This window comes from Phalacrocorax carbo, chromosome 7, assembly GCF_963921805.1.
Source record: "Phalacrocorax carbo chromosome 7, bPhaCar2.1, whole genome shotgun sequence".
Classification (NCBI taxonomy): Eukaryota; Metazoa; Chordata; class Aves; order Suliformes; family Phalacrocoracidae; genus Phalacrocorax; species Phalacrocorax carbo.
The window spans coordinates 2,098,336-2,119,508 of record NC_087519.1 but is presented as its reverse complement, the minus strand read 5'-3'; the positions used below and the strand labels follow the sequence as shown (position 1 = coordinate 2,119,508).

General features: G+C 43.1%; 1 protein-coding gene across 2 annotated transcripts in view; it reads left to right on the top strand.

Moving 5' to 3' along the window:
• Positions 1-2,299: 2,299 nt before the first annotated feature.
• Positions 2,300-21,173, top strand: part of PIAS1 (protein inhibitor of activated STAT 1) — a 65,116-nt gene continuing 46,242 nt past the window's right edge. For both annotated transcript variants that reach the window (XM_064456026.1, XM_064456025.1), the window contains exon 1: positions 2,300-2,363. In XM_064456026.1, the coding sequence (XP_064312096.1) occupies positions 2,340-2,363 (24 nt within the window). In that variant the 5' untranslated portion in view covers positions 2,300-2,339. The remainder of the gene's footprint in view (positions 2,364-21,173) is intronic.

The following is a 21,173-nucleotide window of genomic DNA, read 5'->3' as shown; positions in this document are numbered from 1 at the left end:
AGTGTTATGCCATGATTTAGCAAAGCACTAAGGCACATGCCCACATCCCACGGAATTTGCTAGGAATTGAAGTAGGAGAGGAAAAACTGTTTGCTGTGCAGCAAGCCTCTTTCAGGAGGGGGGAAAAAAAAAGCAATTGAAAAAAAAATAGGATTTCTTTATACGATCATAGATCTTCTTGCCAAATTCTTTAAACTAGGCACGAACTCATAGATCATATTAGATCATGATTATTAAACATATTCAATCACTCAAAATGAAGTATTCTAAACTGGGCTGGTTCAGACCACTGAAATAGATCAGCTAATTATGGTACATGTGGGTGTACTGGGTAGTCATCTGACTTTTATTTTTTTTAGATATCTTGCCTAGCGCCCTGCCCCCTCCCCAAACCAGCATTTTAGACACTATGATAAGTCTTCATTACATGCAGTATTAAGCCAGAGTATCGGAGTATTACTTATCAGCCTTTTCTAATTGCTCCTCATTTTCTGAACGCTTCATTTGATATGCCGATGCTGAACACCGAGAACTGCAAAAGAAATCAATAAGATCAGTGGATCCTTGGCATATCTGCAACAGAAATGGGATGTATGCATGACCTGGAGAAGAAAGAGGGGTACCAGCCAGGAGTCAAAAGTCACACCTGAGTTTTCTGTCAGTCTCGTCTTGAGATCAAGCCAGGGAATGTTTCTGGGTGAAAAGCTTTGAAATGAAATGTTTGGAAAGAGATGTGGGCTGTTTTCCTTTGTTTGGAGAATTGGGACTTCATATATATACTTACCAATAAACAAGGTGGTATCAAAAAGCTATTTACTAGAAAGATATTGGATACCACTGTCGCGTTCTTTCCAAATGGAAACTACCTAATTTTAAATTGTGGCTAACTACTCAGTCATGTGGGAGACATAAATTATAATTCAGGAATAATCATGAGTGGTAATCTCTTTACTGCTGATTCCCTGTGTGGCCTCAAGCATGCTTCCTTTAATCTGCAGAGTGGGGACATCAATGCTTTTTTGGTCTTGCAATGCAGATAATGTGCTTTCTGAATGTACGGTGATGAATTTTACAGCAGCTATGGAAAAATAGCAAATTTTGCATCTCTCTCTCACTTAAGAGGATGTACAACATTGGCCGTGTTCGACACATTTTTTCCACCCCATGCACTAAGGTGAAGGCCAAGTGGAGAAAGTGTCGTGGCAATCTGTAATTACGGGGTAACACACAGGTACGAGGAAGCTGATTCAAGCTGAGGTGCGTGACTTAAATGCTCATATTTAAGCTGATCAACTTCACACGGGACGCAGTCATCTTGCCAGGTAGCATTTTTGGTGCATTTTTCCTCTCTGTATTATCAGGTCTGCTGTTGCAAGAACTCACATTTTACTCAAAAGTGATATGACATGGGTAAGTTTGGATCTAAATGTTCTGATCCTGTAGGCCCTCCTAAAAACAATTGTACTGCTTTTCCCAGGTAAGAGGAAAACCTGGTCAAGTGCACGTCGATTCCCCAACCTTCCCCTGCAGTAGCTGGGGGAAATAAAACTTATCTTGTCTCGCTTCGTGGTGCGGCTGGTACGAATCGGGAGCCGGAGGGCGGCCGATGGCGGGACGCTGTCCCGACCAGCCCCGCCGCCGCCGCGGCCCTCAGCGCGGTGCGCCCGCAGCCGGGCACCCACCCCCGGCCTCGGCGGAGCCGGAGCCCGGCCACCCGCACCGCCCTCGCCCCGCTCCCGCCGGGGGAGCCCCGGCGCCCGCTGAGGGCCCCCCGCCCCTGCTGCTTCGCTCCTAAGGCACTCAGAGATGCGGATTAAGTCGCAAGAAGCGGAGTTGCGAATCCCAGTTTTAATCAATTTATTATTGATAATAAATTGCGTATCCACCTCTTTCCCTCTTGGTGATCCTATTCCAGAGGGCCTCCCGGCACCCCGGGGGCTCTGCCCGGCGCGGCTGAGGAGAGCCGGGCCGCGGGCTCCGGGGAACGCCGCCCGCTCTCCCCATAGCTCCCCGTTCCCCTCACGGAGCGAGCTAGCGGGGAAGGCGGCACCGAGGGGGCCGCGCTGTCATGGGTGGTTGGTGGTGGGGGAAACTTTCCAGGCAGGGCTGCGGTGACAGGCTGTCCTCAGGAAGGATCCTCCCGCCCGAGGCTGCCCGCAACCCCGGGGCAGGAACTCTGCGGGACGGCTCCCCAGCGGAGACTCCCCGCCCGACGGGGAGCGCAGAGGAGGGACAAAATGGCGCCGCGATTCAAACGCTGCGCGCTGCGTGCCGGCGGGGGGGCGGCGGGGGGGCGGTGTCCCGGCGGGGTTCACTGCGCCTGCGCCCGGAGTTGCAAGATGGCGGACAGTGCGGAACTAAAGGTAAAGCGCAGCTTCAATTCCCTTCGCGATGCCCCTCGCTGTCGCTCTCCGGGCCGCCGGGGCTGTGCTTCCCCCGGTGTCGGGGGCGAGCCGAGCCGCTGCCGGCGCCCCGCGGCCTTCTGCGGCGCTGCCTCGCCGGGGTGGCTGCGGTCGGCGCCCCGCCGGCAGCGGGGGCTGAGGGACGGAGCGGGGCGGGGAGGGGAGCTGTCCTCCCCTCGCCTCTCGCCCGGCCGCTCTCCGCCGGGGCAGCCCCGCGGGGCGGCAGCGGGGAGGGCTCCCCTCAGCGCCGGCGGAGGGGGTGGTTGGGCTTGGGCCGGGCCGGCGCTGGGGTGAGGGCGGCGGCCGGGGGAGCCCCCGGGAGTTGCCGGCGCTGGGCAGCGCGGTTCGGCCGCCCCTGAGGCGGGGGGACGGTTCCTCGGGCTCCCCGCAAAGTTTCCAGGGGACTCCGCCGGCAGCGCCGGGCGGGGAGGGAGCCCTGAGGAAGGGCTCTGCCCGCCGTTGACAGGCGGCCGGCTCCGAACGAGCGCCCTCGCCGCCCGGCGCCGGGGCGGGGGGGGGGGAGGACGGCCGGGGGAGCCCCGCTTGCCTCGCCCAGCTCTCACCCCGGTAAGTAAAGGCCGTCAGAAGCAGATGTTGAAGAGTTACAAGACGTGAAGCTTGCGGCTGTCCCTGTCATCCTGCGAAACGCATCGAAACCTGGTGCTCTAAAGCACCCTCGAGCGAAGTTACAGCTTCCCCGAGTGGGTGAAGCCGGGCCGGGGGGTCCCGCTGGGTTGCGGGGGGGCGAGGCGGGACTCGCCCGGGGTGGAAGAGAGGGAGCAACTCCGCGTAGCTTGTCCCGTCAGCGATTTTGAGGAATAGTAACGGTAGAATAGTGGGTGGCGGGGTATCCATACTGTGCACCCCACAAACAAACAAACAAAAAAAAAATCCAGCAAAACAGATCCCCAAAAACTTTCCAATTGCTTTAGCAAGGTGTGTCGGGGTGCGAACTTTGCCTTGCACACCCGGCAAGTGTTTTTAAAAGTTTGAGAATTTCCTTGCAGTTGTCATAGGGTCGTTATTCATCAGGAGGGCTTCTGTCTCCTACTTTAAAGTTAATACAGTGAAAGACACAAATCAGAAGTATATTGAATGTGTAACATAAACTACAGAATACATAAAGCATGACTAGGGAAATATTTTTGTCTTTCCCTAGAGTTTCAGTACGTCTCAGTTTTCTGTGTATCAAAGGCTCCTTGCGCTTTCATTTTTAGACATTTAAAGAGCTGTCAGGCTGTAAAGTACAAAATCTTGTGCGTGTTCCAACTCTTGGGGGTCTGTGTCTGCCAGGTCAGGACAAATAGATCCTTCTTTAAATCTGTTCTTTGGGGGTTTTTGGGTATCTTGCAGTGTATATTGCTCGAGCTGTGTTGCCCCCAAGCCTTTTTTTTTTTTTTTTTCCAAATAGTGCTTCCCATGTAATGAGATAAAGGGTCAAGATGTGATTCCACTGTTAAACTTTTGTTAATCTTAGTATGGCAAATGGCGTAGTGTGTGTTGTTAACTGATTCTCTGTAAGAGTTTTTGCTGCACAGTAGCTGCTTAGGTTTGTGTGATGCCTTTATAAACAAGACCGACTCAAATGGAGTAAAGAGGCAAGAGCTAAGGAATAAAGTTGCTTTTTTTATTGACGTGCGTTAAGATGGCAGGATGGCAGTCAAGGGACAGTGCTGTAAGGCATGATTTTACTATGAAAGTTGACAATTTATTGATTTTTAGGAGCTCTGAAACCTGAAGCCTCTCTTATCCATCGCAGAGCCCCCGGGCTGTGGGTACACATACATGTGTTGCAGTGCCGTTGGTCTGTGCGCATGTAGCGTGGAGGCCTCTCCTTTTCTCTTTCTCTGCAGCTTTACAGGTGGAGCTTTTGCAGAAGTGTGTGTGTGTCTCTGCTTGTCATCCTGGACCTCTTTATTGATCTGTTTCTGAAACCAGCTTCTTGAGAACCAGTCGGGAGAAATTACGATTTCATTTTTTAAATAACTGTTGCTACCTCAGGGATCTGAAGGGTGAATGTCAAACTGACTAGTTTATTTTCAATTTCACTTTGCTGCTTAGGAAATGTAGTGGTACTTGCAAGCTGGGGCTGTAGGAGGGTAGCGCTGCATTCTGTGAAAAGTTGTTCAGGTATTTTTTTTTTGGTACCTACAGGGGCTTGTCAGCTTACATAAGAAAAAAAAAGTTCATAAATTCATACTTTGAAGACTTCAATACATTTTTCTTTTTCTCTAGACTGCACAAAGAGGTGTGTGGGTTTGTCCTATGTCAGGAAGGAGAGGGAAAGACAAGGGGGCATGAATTTTCTGCTTAGAGTTGTAGCTGTCACATCCCAGTTTTTCCGAAGTAGTACAGCTCGGTTATTAGGTACTGGATGAGGTGAGTGTTCCTTGGGAAAACGTGGCTAATGGAAAGCTGTTGGATTGTAGCTGGGTGCAGTGGGTATTTTTAAGCAGGAGTATGTCCCCAGAAGCTGTGCTTTTAGATTATTTCTTTTTTGAAAGTTGAAAGGAGACGTAACTAAGGGAGGGTTTGTGATTAAGGCTCTGCTGGTTGAAGAATGAATAGTGAATTCCTTTCATTATTTTAATTTTCTTAGGTAAAATCTTTTCATGTTTCTCTTTGGATTAATTAGTGAAAGGCATTGATTTCAGATTTAGTGACCTTTAAAACCTAAAATCAAATGTAACAGTTGTACAGTAACTCACTTGCCTTGCCAGTTAAAGTGTGTCAGGAAAACTTAGTGAAGTTTATAAAACTTTCTTGCCTTCTGATGTAAAGAACCATGGGGTTGCATGTGGGTAATGCAAACGCCTGTAAATGCGATATGATGGGTAGTTATCGCCAAATACACGAAGTAAAATTAAAGTTCTTCCTCCAGAAAAACAGTGGTCATTCTTACTTGCCATAATTTTTCACTGAGTTCTAAATCATGAAACAGTGTTTCCTGTAATGTTTTTTTCTTACTGCGATCGAGAGCATTTCAGTCTCTTGCCCCATTTGAGAATGTCGGTCCTACTGGGGAAAAACAAAATCAGGTAAGATCAAACATAGTTTGCAGATCTCAGACTTGTAAGGTGACTGAATTCTTTGGTACTCTGGAAGGTTTGGATAAGTCAAACCAGTATGTTTTTATTTTTATTGATGAAACAAGGTAGCTGAAAAGTCTGTCCTCCTGTAGATTACCTCCCTAACTCTATAGGCTGAGGCATATGTGAATTTTCCTGATCTTAATTACTATTCCTGTGTAATTGCATACAGACTCTAATTTATCTCAAGGTAAGCTATTTAAAGCTCTTTCTAATTGGAAGGAGTATACTTGAGTGATTAAATCTTCAATATTTCTTACATCTCTTTAAATTGGTTATTAGATTGTTGTGATCTTTGCCTTCTACTCAAGTCTTTTGGAAATCATTACACAGTTTGCAATAATCAATTCAATTATACATGGATCAAAGAATGAAAAAGAAAAGCTTATGTTCTAGTATTGTCATTCTTGATACTGTCCTAAGAAGCTGGTTTGGAAAGCACATGCTGGGAGGTTTTCTCCTTTGTTCTCTCTCCTTTTAAGAAAGTGCCTTTGGGGATTGAAGAGATCCCTGGTGTGTTTCTTGTTAGACACAATTTATACTTTAAAAAAAAAAAAAAGTGAGCCAAGAGTTTGAATGAAAATTCATAATAGCGTTTCCACACAATGGTGATGAAAACAAATTATGTAAAAATATTCAGCTGGGAAATACCCCTCCCCTAAATACAGTGAAGCAGTGTTTTTGAGGGGGAGAGGCTAGTAGCATGGCTTTCAGGTGGTGGTGATAATAGAGACAAATGGATTTCTGGTATGGAAACACAGTTGTGTTAAATTGCATCGTCAATGCTAATAAGCATAAGCTACCTATTTCAGTGTTCCATTAGAATTTTACTCTTCTGTATTATGAGCTTTTTTGCTTAATCCTTTTGTAAGTTGCTGGGGTTGTGTGTTTCTGTGATTAAAGTCAATATAATCCACTTTTCATTGTTATCTGAGTCCATGGATTACGTTATTTTCATGCCTCTAATTTGGTGTATGTCATTATAATTGTATTTTCAACTGTATTTTGGTCTAGGTATCCTCCTTGAGCTTTTGGTCCTCAGCACTGGAATTGCAGATACCAGATGAATAAAATTGGCAGCGGTGCATCGCTGCTTAACTGTCAAAGCCCCAATCCATAACACTTCTTTATTGCCAATAAAAACCAGATTGCATATTGTGTACACATAAATATAGTGTCACACACTTCTAGTATAAACCCATCACAAACATTAGGGGCCATCCTGGAAGTATTTGTAGGCCTGTGGAAGTAAAATTCTTATTCGTTGCCACTTGTGAGAAGGAAGGCAGGTATAAGAACCAGTTGTTCATAGTAGGTGTTTTTCATGGATTTAAAGTTCACTTCTGTTTTGGTTATAAAGGTATTTAGAACTTACAATTAAAAGGCTTAGAAGCTAAGAAGTGGGTAGAAGATGCATCTTATTTAGCTTTATTCTGTGAGAACAAGAGAAAAGTGTTACCCTAGGGAGGGGAAGGGCTCAGGACTGCTTGGCCATTGATAAGACTGTTTATGGTTCGGACACACAGACAAATATTTAAAAGCATCCCATGAAGCTGGGTGTTGACAGTTAAGATACCTTCAGAGACTGAAGTTATTCCTAGGGATGTATATGACTGGTATGGCTTATACTCTGATCCACAAAGATAAGTGCAGACTTGTCACTGATGTGTTTGGCACAGTGGATTTTAGTTCCTGTAATCTGTTGATGTAGAAGTCAACATCTGATCATTTTTCTCTTTAGTGCCGTTATAGTGAAAAACAAAACAGAACTTCCAAACACTTGAGACTTGAGTGCTCCCTGTAATTGTTCTGAGATACCCCCAGCCCTTTCCGATCCTCTGAGTGCCTAGCTGCTGTATTTCTCTGAAGTGACTCTTGTAATCCTTGTTGATTGTAGTAATGCTTATGAGTGAGTTCGGAGCTGAACCCCGGGGTTAGTCGGCTGGTGGGGTTCATTGGTCTCTGCTGGAGCCATTGAATTTGAAGCGACATCACCTTTCTTGCTGTGAATCAGCATCTTGAAAGGGTTACTTTGTGGGGCCTTGGGATCACCCAGTGTCGCAGAGGATTTGTGGCTGGGAAATGGGTTGGATCTCTTGCAGCTCTTCTCTTATGTGGTGATTTTGGTGTTTGGCCCCTTGGCTCCACGAGGAAAGAGTTGTACCTACAAACCTTAAGTTGTCTCAGAAATATCTGTTTACTTTTGCTGCTGTGCTTCCACTTCAGAAGCTTTTGCTTTGATGAAAGACGGTACGGGTGCCCTTCTAATGGAAGGCTCCACTTTATTGCCCTCCATAAGAAGTTGTAAAATCCTTCTGAAAGCCATGATTTCAGTGAAGAATGCAAACATGGTTTTTACATTAAAAACTTGTCAGTATATACCTTGTGTGTCTTTTGCAGTCCAGCTGCCTCAGCTTGTGCTGGGCCCTGAAAGGAGGAACCTCTGGTTAGCACACAAATGTGCCTGCAAGAATCACAGAGAAATGTTCATCCTGTTCTTAAGCAGGGAGAAAAGGGGAAACGTATCCTTTGGGTGACTGCTGTGACACATGCTCAGGCAGCTAGATTTCAGAATCCTCTTGATCAAGCTCAGGTATTGATTGTCTCATTGCTCTGTCGCTATTCCAGCTCTGTGTAAACCAATAAAAGCTAGGAGTGTTGGTTTGGGCTTCTAAAAATTAAGATGATTGGATTTTATGATGCAAAAATTGCATGTAGTACCTTCAATGGGTAGAGTGTTCATGAAAATAAATGCCTGCCTTAAAAGTCGATTCTTTTGCTAGTTAAGGGGGGGGTGAGGAGAAGAAGGAAGTTGCTCCAGTAGCTTACAAAAGGGTGCTTATTTCTGTAATTTTACTCAGTGGTATCAACGCCATTTTGAACAACTAGTCACTGGCGTAAAATGTGGCTGTTTCAAAGTAAATTAGAAGCTTTGGGGCTACAACAAAAAGTAGATGATGTTAAACCTTTGAAAATGAGAGTATGTGGAATTGAGGATGGGGACAGGAGGTGTTGTCCTGATCTTCCAAATTTTCAATAGCATCCAGGACCAAACTGAACCAGATAACATTGTTATTGTTCTCTGTGTGCTGTGGCACAGACCTTTCTATTGTCATTTCTTTTCTGATTGTTTTGCTGAGACTCCTGCGTCTGTTGCAGCTGTTATTGATCCAGGAGTTTGTCAGCAATTTGCTTAATCTTATTCTCCTGTTGGGATTAGGGATGGCTGTAGATGTATTACCTTGTCTCTGCTGTTATATTCTGTCCCTTAGCATATACTGGGGGGATACCAGAGATCTCTGTAAGCAAGTATTGTGTTCAAAGACTAGGGGAGAGTAGGAATTAGCAGAAGGTGGGTATTATGGGGCTTGTCTAGAATATGTGAAACAAAGAAATGAAAAGCTAGTATACAATTAGGCCGAAGGTCAACCTAAGCTTGACCTTTATGTCTCTGGGAGATGATATACAAGAGATTTATATAAGAAATGGCATGATAATTAATGGAGAAGGAAAGGGAGCCTTATAAAGCCATTGCTTGGTAAGGATAGGGCCCTAGGCTCTGCAGCAGAGCAAAGGCTCTGTGGGTATGCTGAAGTTTATTTAGCATGGAGGACAGAAAGAAAAACATTATTCCCTTTATGTGCATCACTGAAGATAGCTCTGTAGTGAACTTCCCTTGTTTTGTTTAGGAAATGGTAATGAGCTTTCTGGGTACGTGATAATAAATATCTGTGAGCTCTGCCTCCTCTCTGCTTCTGCCACGACTGCATGGGCTGTAGGTAATGCTTCAGTTCCCAGTTTCCATCCTAGAAGTATGTCTAACAGCAGGAGAGAGTAAGAAAGGGAGAGTTTCAGTCTCTGCCCTGCTTTGGGGCTGACACACAGCCAACACCTTTTCCAAAACTGTGAAACATCCCGTTATCTCTGTAGCTATTTTCTTCCTTATGCCTTGCGTGTTTATAGTGTATCTGAATCTCTTATTGCAGCTTGTGCCTATTGTCTCACCACCTTCTGCTGTGTACCTCTGGGAAGATCATAGCTGTGTTTTCTTGATGACCTCCTTTACAGGTTGGAAGGTTGCCACTAGGTTCCTCCAAAGCCTTCTCTTCACCAGGCTGAATAAGCCCTGTTCTTCCAGCTTCTTGCCAGATTGCCTTGCTGTACCTCACATCTTTGACATAAGACACCAGCAGCTTGTTTGGGGATGGGATTTGGGCAGATGATTCCATGCCACAGATTTAGTTCTTGAGGAGTTTTTACTCCTGTGGATTTCTGTTGGTGCAGATGGATTACTAAATCGTTAACATCCTCAGAAATGTGCAAAAGTCGTTCCTGAGACTGTCCACTGGTACCACTGGAAAGGTGATGTTTGCTTCAAAACAATTAGCTTTCAAAAGCAGTGACCCTTCTGAGGGGAGATGATGACAGATGACAGGCAGCAGGTAGGCATCTCTTCACCAGGAGGCTCCATAGGACTCTTGTCCATTTTGAAATTTGGTATGCCAAGCTCTCCCACTCTTTCCTCCCCTCCCATTAAATAGATGGTTATAAAGCAAATGGAAAACTGAGCTCAGGCTCCTTACTGCTTGATTGCAGCACTGCCTTCGCTTCCTGAAGATGCATCTTTTGTGGCCACAGCCATTCGAGTGTGCAAACATACCTGATGAAAGTTCTCAGCAATTTGTGTTGGGCAGGAGTTAAGTCGTCTTTGAGCAGGGCTGAGATTAGAGGCCTGGTTTTCTAAGATAGGTTTATACTGGGGAAAAAAAACCCGGTTCTCTTCCGAAGAGATGACGGAGTATAAAACTGTAGAGCGCTTTAGGTATGCTAGAATTTTACGTTGAAGCTGTAGGGGTTTGTATTCAGTGGTTCTTCCACTGGGCACATGTTCAGGCTGCCAGCCAATATTGTGGCTTTACCTTTCCACACTGTACGACTCATTATTGAGCAGCTGTAGGATCTGCAACATTTTCAGGGGGTATGATTTGCAGTAGGGTGTCTTAGGTCCATACAATTTCAGCCTTGGCCCTCTTGACCATGTATTTGCTTGATGCTGCGGCTCTGTTCTTGAGGCTCGCAAAGGGGAGCAGATTGGCAGCTGAGCCAAAAGGCAGAGCTTAGCAAAATAATTTATCCCTAGTTGCTTCTGGGATTAAAACTGACTCTGTGTATCCCTGCAGAACAACTGGTAATCTGAGAGTTACTTCAGTGGTCTGGTCTGATCTTGGTCCTTCTGTGTATTTGTGGTCTGATCAGGGTGGCAGGCCATGCAAGGTTCCTCCAGCTTTGTTTTGCATGTGACAGTGCCGGAGCTTCCTCCTGAGAAAGTATATCTTCATTCTTAAGAAAAGCATCTCAGCTTGTTTGCTGTGTAAGCACATAGCATACTTTTGCTGTCCAGACGCAGGAAGAAATTTACTGTCCCTTGAGGTAGGACAGTTGGTCGAGAATCATACAGAGCTTACCCTTGTGTACAGTCTTCTCCAAGATGTTCCTTCTGCCCTCTTTGTAGAGCAGGGTCTGGACTTAATAAGGCTGCTCTGTTCAGCTTTTCAACTGAAAACATGATAGTTCACATGCAAAATAGAATATGGGATGGAAATAGCAGTGAATATAGTTTTGCTTGGCAATTTAGCATAGGTGCAGCTCACTATTATTTATTTATTTTTTTGAAAGCAGAGGCCAAATACAATAGGGATAATGTGTTCGGTTCAGGTAGAGTCTGTAACCTGAGCTGCAGGAGTGTGTCGTAAAAAGTTGTGTGGATGAGAATGTTTTCGGCTACATTTGTTCCTCATATTGTTTCTTGAGACTCCCTTGACAAAATGATCTCACTTTTGTGCAGATGTTGTATCTTGTTTCCCTGGTGCAAAATAAGAGCCTTTGAAACAGTCCAAGTATTTGTGTAGATTTTCAGCTTATTGAAAAATCTGTTAGAGACAGCTCTGCTCAGGCGATCCATGGAGTTGTTAGTGCACCTATAAATATATTGCACCAAAATGAAAAATGTAGAAACTTCAGCAGCGGTGCAGAAACAAAGCCCTTCTTTCTCATAGGTTCCGTGTTGACTTAGCAGGATCTCATCAGTGACTCTGCTGAGGCCACTTGATGGCAGGGCTTCAATTTTTTTTAATCAAGTATCAGAACTGTTGTCAGTTTGAATTACAAGTATTTTAAATAATATTTTTCTAAAGGGTGGACACAGAGGTTTTCATTCGGTTAATTTCTTCTTTGGTGTTAAAATTTGCCTCTTTCAGTTGAGAAGTAACATTTTTATTAGGGGCTCTTGACAATGTCACTTGGGTTTCTGAGGAAATGGCTAAAAATAAACATGCATTATAATCTTAATCTTAATAATGTATAAGTAGCTGTACCGCTTCAGACCAAGGGTCCATCTGGCCTGGTATTGTCTCCCACAGCTTCCAGAAATGTGTCCATGGGGAAAAGCGAAAACAGGACAAAGTATGAGAAATAACTGTTGCCTCCCTGCCGTTATCTCCTGGTCTCCAGCTGTTTTCAGCTCAGTCCTCTGGACCCGATGGGGCTGCTAGCTGGACAAGCCATAGTAAATCTATTTTCCAAGTGCCTGTCCAGGTTTCTCTTGAACCTATATAAACTACTTCTGTTCACAGTATTTTGGTAGGTATTTCTGTTGTTCTGCTGCTTGCTGTGTGAGGACCCTTCTCATGTTGTTTCGAGCCTGGTTCCAGCCGGCTTCATCCACTGGTCCCTGTATTGTGTAACGAAAGAGACTGAACAGCTGATCCCTGCCCACTCTCCTTGTGCTCTTTATGGTTTTCTAGATGGCTATCACATCTGTCCCCATGTTCTCTGTTTCTTCGGTTGAAAAGCCTTCACTTTTGCTATTTAGTTAGGGGAGTCATGCTGGACTTCTGTCATCCTTCTGTGAACATTTCCACTTCTAATGTATCTTTTTTTTATTTAAGATGAGACCACCAAAACCACCCACACTTTGAGATCTGGGTGAAACAGGGATTTATATAGTGCATAATGATTTCTCATTTGCTCTCCCTTCCCTTTCTAATGATTTCTAACAATGATTTGTGTGTTTGACTGCTACTGAGCTGATGTTTTCATGCGTGTGTTTATCTTGGGCCCAGGAGCTTGCTCTATTGTGGTAAAGGTCATTCCAGAGCCCATCACTTTATATGTAAAGCAAGGTCGGTCTGGTCTGCCTTCCCCCATAGGCATCGCTTGAATTACTCTGTCCCTGAGGTCTTTCAGTGATTCTTCGGTTTGCCTTCATCCTCAAAACCATGTCATGTTGCCAGCAACTTTGTCAGCCCACTGATCACTTCATTTTCTAGGTCGTTAACGAATAGGTTAAGCTACATGTGCCAGCGTAGGCCCTTGCAGAACTCCACGGTGACCTTCCTCCATTGTTTGGTCTTGGAACAACTCGGACACATTAGTAATAGAAGAACTTTGAATAGCAAGCTAAGGATCTATGGCCTGGTTTGTGTTTTTTGTGTGTTCTTTTTTTTTTTTAAACAACATTATTAATGCTGTAAGAATACCCAGCTTGTGTGCACAGAGTGGTTTTTCATAGTTTTCCTTTGACCTGTACTATTCTGTTGTTCTCAAACATATGTAGAATTCTGAGGTGGTGCCAAGCTGTTTTAAGGGGAAGCAGAGATGTGTTGAAACTTGTTTCCCATGTTCCCTTAACTAGAAAAGTTTTTTTAAAATGTGCCTTTGTTCTTTGAGTACATTCACATAGCTTAGTAAAGGGCTTGAGCTAAATATTGGTTGACTAACTGCATTGACTCCTTCGTTCCTTGGGCCTGTGCGTGACTGATGTCTTGAGGCCTCTATTTTTATTTTTTCGCCAATACTAGACTGTCCTTTGCTTTTGACATAGAGGCTGAGCCAGGTTGTGAAGGAATATGATGCTTACAACACCCTTACCTGGAAGTAGAAGCTGTATGTTATCTAGTGAGTATATTGGGAGGCAAAAGGGTGAAGACACTTCATACTAAAATGCTCGGCCGACGCCCAGAAAATGCTTCATTTTGTGATGAGATCCTAAATAACCTCCCCCCCGCCTTTGGCCCATATGTGTAAAAAGGGAAAGGCAAAGTATAAATTCATGAACGTGCAAGAGTCATTCAGATGACATTAATGAGCTGCAAAAGGCTTGTATATATGCAAATTCCTATTCAGAGTGGGATTTGGATGAGTGCGGTTAATGAGGTGGGGCAATAGTTTGGTAGTGAAGATGAAAAGGAGCAGTGACTGGAGCAGCATCCTCCCTCTGCCCCGTGAGTGGGGTGGGAGTTCAGGGGGAGGCAGCTCGCCGCAGGGTAGGAAAAGTACGGGAATGTTTGTATCTGCAGTCAGTACTGCAGAAACACTGCACACTTTCTGTTATTACTTGGTCAGGATTTCCATGGAAGTTTTAACTTTGCTATCAAAGTTTTCTTAGGCAGCTCTTTCAGTTCTGGTTGTTCATGTGGCTGAAGCCAAGTTAAATGCAGTATCGTTTTTGGAGTTTACTTGCAATAGTTTTAATGTATTTTAAATCATAGGTGTGGCTGAAACTTGGCTTATAAAAACCTTCATTCCATCAAGCAGTTTGTTTCCATGCAGGGCAGGGGTTATTGTGTGAATATATTAATTGAAATCAGTCTTACTTTCGTTATAAGAAAAATAACAGTGCATGAAGGATGAGGTGGTGGGGAGGGGGACACTGTCAGATTGATGGCACTTCGAAATGAAATACCTCTCTTCCCACTGACCAAGCGTCCTTAGTATCTCTTCTTAACATGCGCCAGTGTGACTGAAAGAACTGTTTCTATAGGCCTTGTCTGTGCTATATGTGGGCCAGGAAAATATTGCATAGAGAATTTATTCTTAGCTTTCTAACGCAATGTTTTGTCCTGGGATTAATCATTGTGAGCTGATGGGTTCTTAAGCACTGCATGCTTGTCTTTGAGCCTATAGGTAACCTGATGCAGTTAATACATGTAAAAATACAATTTTCTGGTGTGGGCAGCACTGGAAGATGGAAAGACAGAGCAGCCCAAATTCTGAGGGGTGAGGTAGGATTGTGGGGTTAGGATCCGCTTTGTCAGGAGCCTAGGCCTTGCCTAAGATTCATCTTTTCAGTCTTTGGCTGCGTGTTGTCATTTGAAACTCTTTTCTTTATCCTCTTTTGAATGCTGAAGAAAAGCAGGAAGGTCTGCTTCCTTTCCTATTATTCCATCATCTTTTTGCATTTTTACATAGTGGGAAGAAACCGGTCGTTGTGGTTGATATGAAAAACTGAGCTTCCTGCTTTCTCTTTCTTTGTCCCCATGCCTCTTTTAGATGTCTTCCCCAGGATACGCATTCAGTGTTTGGCACTGCTGCCGCCCCGTTGCTCTCTTTCCAAGCTGCGCTGGTACTTGGAATGAAATCAGTGTGATTCTTGACAGTCTTACTGATGCTTTAGTGTCGTGAGTAGCAGCCAAAGAAATCATCCATGTCTCATTAACTTGACTGACCTAGGATCCCGAGTCTGCCTTGGTGGGAACTAGCTTGAGCACTGACTGCCATAGTAGGGTTTTTGAAAAGGGAGATGAACTTCTGACTGCTGGTATTTTCACCTGGGTTTGGACAAGTGACATAAGAGAAGTGGGGTTTTTTTAATTATTTTTTTTTAAAATCCAGCTACTGATTTCTATAATAAAAATGTATTTTGGCACTTTACATCACATATTAAGACAGATCAATTTTAAATATTAATTCTATGTCATATTATTGCATGCAATAAAGAATTCCAATTTTTAATGCATCTGTACAGTTAGGAATAAATTAGGCTTTAGTGTACATTTACCTGCTCTATAAGTAGTCAGACCTATAATTTCTTTTCCCTGTTGTGGCGTGACAGACAACAGCTCTTCAGAGTTTGAAAAACTGACTTTTCTTGAATTATTGGGTGGCCACATGTGGTTCACGTGTAGTTTTCTTGCTAGAAGATTGCTCGTTATGTGGCTATTCTCTGTTCTAGATACTTTGTTGAGAGAGAAAATGAGGTAGGAAGGATAAGGGTGATTTTACTAGGTGGTGGTCTGATCTGGTTGCATAGCCCTGTGTGTTCCTAGGATAGTCATGGGTAGTCATATTCCCCTGATGAACCATTCCCAGATTGATGCCGCTTTTCCTGTCCACCTCTGCCCTTGTTTCTGAGGTTTGCATTACGTATTTTGAAATTCTTTGCCTTTTTGGAATGACTGTAGGACCAGATATGTCGTACATCTTGTTCGGAGTTCTTGATTCCCTTCTTTGACTTCTCCTTCAGTTCTGAAAAATACTCTTATCCACAAAATCTGAGGTTGGAAGTGACCATCCAAGGTTGCCTAGCCTGTTAGATCCCTGCAAACCTGCTTATTTGGCTGTAGCTGCATGAAGAGCTGTCTGTAATGATGCCCAAGTTCCTCTCCTGAACCATCAGCTACATAATGAGAAAAACACATGAGAAATTTAGGTTTTCTTCCAGTTTTGACTACTTTGTGTTTAGTAACTTTAAATTTCATAGGCAGTTATCTCTTAACTTGCTGAAAGTGGTCATGGACTAAAAGAATCAAGTAAACATGTGAATGCCACTTCTTGGTCTTGCTTTTAGGCTGGTGCTAGAGTTGGCTCACAGGTAGATGTTTCTATAAAATATAAAGGGGTAGTAATTCTTCTTAGGCCAACTGATTTGGTTAAAAAACACTTCAGGTGTGCAAGTCCTTTCTCTAAATATAATAAAAAGTATTACTTGCTTTCAAGCCTGTCTCTTACATCGTGTTGTTTATGGCCACTGCGCTACTGATAAAATATGGGAAGCAGGGAAGTAGCTCTGAGATAAATGGTGATGCTTAAACAAGAAAATAATAGGTAAGGAATGGAGAAACAATTGCTAGTCCTGTTTTGGTCTCCAGCAAACATCTAGGACAAGTGTTTTCTGGGAAAGACTTGGGGCTAGGCAAGTAGAGTGAAAAGAACTTAGATCATCTCCTCCACTTTGTAGCGATGGCTTTGTTTCAGAAATAAGTAGAGGAAAAGCAAGAAGAACGGGTGTCTCCTTGTGAAAGAGGAGGACAACTTGAGCAGAGAAAATGCTTCTCTTGCCTGCGCTGTATGAAGGCTTAGAAGAACTGCACTAAAGGCAAGATTTTGAAGAGCTTTGGTAGAACATTCTTGAAATCAATGCTTCATCAAAGTAGAGGCCAGCTGAGGATAATCTGCTATGAGAATGTTGCTGTATGAAACTGGGGGCTTCCTTCCGTTTCATGCTGTGCTAGGCAGGCTCTGCAGAACTGGGGAGAAGATACTTGATTTGTGCGTCTTGCCTGATACTCGGAGGAACAGTAATGTAAAAGCAAGGTTTCTTAGTGGTGTTCAAGCTTTTAATTCATCTTGATGACTTGCTGCTATATGACTGCTTGAAGAGAAGTGTGCAGTTTGGCTTCCTTATGTAATTCCTATACATGAGTTTGAAGACCTTGTGAAATAAATTATGTGCAAAATGAGCAGCTTTTTTTAAAAAAAATTATACGGATGCCAGTATGATTGCTTGATGGAATATTTGTTTTCAGTTTATTGACGCAGTGGGAACTCTTGGCTCCATTGCTTATTTCTGTGATAACAATTAAGACTAATTGTTAGTAGTAATAAAGTATCATTCTCGGTGGACCAGTAATAGAAGGGAGTAGGGTATTTGGCCAGTGGATTTCATAGGTATTTGCTGTCAGCAGATTTATTTCATTTGTGTTCCGTTTCTTCCTTTGGAAAGGGAAATCTTTTAGTGATAAATTATTGAGTATTTCCTATACCTGATATTTTATCTGATCTCTTAATTTTCCTGTTCTTCTCCCTTCCTTCCGCCTTTCCTTCCTCCCCAGCTTTTGTTCTAGATGTTACTAACTATTGTTGCAGTCTTCTGTATATTCCCGTGGTTACAGATGAAAGCGCTACCAAACGTTCTCATGCATCTTGTGCGACGGTGTAAGAACAAGGTGATATTGGTACGTGGCACCCGGTGACAAGGCGGTGGCAGTTGCGGCCCCGTCTGAGTTACGGCTGTCGCTGTCCTTAGCTCTGGGGATGGATCCTGCTTGCGTGATGGAGCTCGGTGTCTCTGAAGCACTCTTACCAGGAGGAATTCACAAAGCCTGGAAATACGTTTCTCGGAATGGAATTTTGCCAGAAGGGTTGCTTCAAAGTCTAAAGGAAAACACTAATTTTATCACGTGCCATTTTGGCTTTAAGATTTTTTTTAAGTGAGAATTGTGAACAGATAACTCCAATTTTCTAGTTTTCCTTCTCTCGGGGCATTAACATAGCAGTTGGTTACTTTTAAGGGAAATGAGATTCAATTATATCCTGGCTTCAGCCTGCTGTTCAGTACTTTGCAAGTCAGTATCCAAATTTAATATGGTTGTTAATTAAAACTTTTTGAGATACCAGAATAATAGTCAGCGATGATGTAATCTGTCTCCTGTGCTGCATCCTAGAAAATGGGACAAATGAGGGGAGGAAAAGTTGATAGTTGATCTAGAAGTGTTTTGGGTATGTTTGACTGTATAATGTCATATCCTGAAGTGTTACCTCATTTGAAGGTAATTAAATAGCAAAAGTCTGTTTGTTTATAGTGGACAGCTAACTTCAGCACTGGGTGGTAACTTACAGCATGTGGAGAATAGATCACTTTCAGTTCGGTAAGGGACAGAAATAACAAGATTTTAATTTTTTTAAAAATCTTGGAGGAAAATATGCATTTGTTATGGCAGTAATTGTTTTAATCAAGTGATGCTTAAGTTGGCTAACACATACAAAGAAGTGATGTCTGTTGATGCAGTAGAGATTTAAACAACTTGCAAACAAACGTCAACCATGAATGTAAGAATGTAGGTCTTGAAATTGTTTTATGTCTTGCTGTTAAGAGGTTCTGTAAGCTGCTTGCGGAAGCCGCCTCTTTGTCTGTGTTGCAATGTGAGTACATTCATTGAATTCCAGGTACATTCTTCTCCAGCTTTCCTTCAAAATTGATTCCCAAAAGCTACATGTGCTTTGCACAGGTATTTTAGATATTTAGAAAGTAACTAGAGCTTCATTCTCTAGTGTTCTGCTGAAAAATATTGGCTAAAAGGATTTTAATTTAGTAGACTCCCTATCTGTAAATCCCAGATCAGTCAAACTGTTTATGTAGCCATTGTTTTTGTGTTTTATGTGCATATTTTAAAATGCACCTTTTTTTAATCCTTAAAATCCCTGTGGGAGGGAGATGAAACGTGTCCCAATATTTTTCTTTTTTTTATATGAAGAGACACTCTTTCAGACTATTATTGAATGCTGCATAAGCTGTTACATTTTGGTTATACCCATGTAGACCTTTGGTGTTATTTGTTAGATTATAATAGGACATACGGTGTTTAGCAAGCTCTTTGGACAGCTGTGTCTGCGGCTGGCTTGGGCTTCACTGAAGCTTATTGCAGAGGAATTAGCTCTTCTGTCAGCCAGTTGAAAGGCTTAGTTAAGGATAAGAACGTTCTTAATAAAAAGTAAATTTGTCTGGCAATGACCCTCTCCCAAATAGCTGAAAATAATTGTCTTCATTATTAGCCTTAGGTGTAAGCTGTTTGTCTTCAGAGAGGCGCATTGTTTTGTATCCAGAGATTGTCTAAACTAGTATTTTTGCAATTACTTGTCAGGAAAATCATGCTAGCGCATAGCTCTAAAAATAATTCCCATCTGCAAAGATAAATACACTAGGGACGATTAAGTTTGAGTGTGGCTGAAAAGAACTTGAGTGTTCAAGACTGAAATGAAGATTACTACTGTGTCAGCAACCTTATTTAATACCAAAAGTAATAATATAGTTCACCTAGTGAATAAAATCTCTGAAGAATGGTAAAACTTTTGTTATGGATTAAGATAAAATGTGACTTGGTTTAAGTCAAATACAATTTAGACATGACTAAGGTCTTGGCAGACTTTCTCCAACAAGTTCAGTTTGCAGTTTGAGCAAGTTGTTGCCCCAGCGTCCTGCCTCACTTCTCCGCTTCAGCAGCGTTAATGTGCAGCCAGGGAGGCAGGGCAGGACACAATGTGGTTTGCAAGCCATCCTATTAAAAAAAAAATAATATCCCCCAGATTTAAGTGCTCAAGCACTGAAGTGGTGTTTTGGGCATGCGGACATGCAGTCTGTTCTGCTGAATCTCTTTTCTAGAGGAAATAACCTCTAGGAAAAGGGGTGGAGTGTGGAGGTCGGGGAGGGCAATTGCCTGAGCTGATTTGCCAGGTTGTATGTGTTAAGGCTTTTAGATTATGTTTAACATATATGATAGCATAGCAAAATACCACAGGCATCTGCAAAAAACGTAGGGCAACTTTTAACACGTGGGGTTTATATTAAAAATTCCAAACCCTGCCTGTTGTTACTAGCAGCCAGTTCAGCGGGGCTAGGTCTGTCTTACTGTTTTCTTTTGCAGAACTTGGTAAGCATCACCGGTAGATGTAGACAACCATTAGATGGAGGCCTCTGAACTGTGGGCTGGAAGGAGAGCTTAGACTTACTAGTGTTCATGTATGAAACAGCATTGCTCTGACCTCACTAAAAGTTTAGGGTAGTCAAGTTTTACCAGCGTGACAGATACAAGGAAGTAATGTTTGCCAAGAGCAGGTAAGAATTATGTTCCTTGTACTAGGTGATCTGTGGAATTAAGAGTTAAGTGGTTATATATAGTATACTTGGTAAGTTGTTACAAGAACTGTATACAGAAGGATGGTGGTAGGAAATGGCAGGACCTCCTGTCCAGAAGCCCTTTAGGCTGAACTGCTACAGTTTTCAGGTGATCTCTTCACTGCCAGAGATTCCTGGTGTCAGGAGGTGCTTGAACCTTAGCTTCATCATTCGGGTAGCTTGGTTCAAGGGTCATAATGTTTATATTAACAGGTGTACAACCATATCGATCGCAAGGAAATATATTGTTTGTGAGCATAGTAAGGTAAATAACACCTGATGACGTAAGCTTTTAAGTGGACTTTCTCTGCTAGCATGGGAAGAAATGTTACCTGGTGAAAATAAAGAATACCGTGTTTGACCTTAAGGAAGCACGCGTCTACGGAGATACCAATCGTAGGTCAGTCCAGGCTATTTTTGGCATTTACAATATATGGACATCATTTTGTTGATGCGTTCTTAAATCTCTTTCTACTGCCAGCTAGATGAACGCATAGATTTGGTCATACAGTTGTGAAACGTTCTTTATAAGCACTGATACACTGTGTAAATATAGGGTTTCTTTGATTAAGAAATACCTCCTTGTGAGTGTAACAAAAGCCAAATAATATTTGTACCTGCCATTGGTTTGTACCTATTCTTTTAGTGCTGCCCTGCTTGCCAAAACATTGTAGGTATCACACTAGGAGACAGCTGAGTTTTTCATTATGAGAACCAATGGCTTCCTTAAAGGTTGTGGTATGTTGCATATTTACGACCGTTCTCCTGTGCTTTTGCCTCCCCTCCATTTTGAATTACAGTGGCTTCAACCTTTTAGTGTTTTGGTTGCATTAGACAAACGCAGGAAGTTACAGCCTGTCATCGAGGCGCTTGAGCTTCCATGAATTGGTCGTTTCACTCCCTCTTGCAGATTTTCGGTAGGCTGATTTCAATTTTTATAGTTTAGCCTTG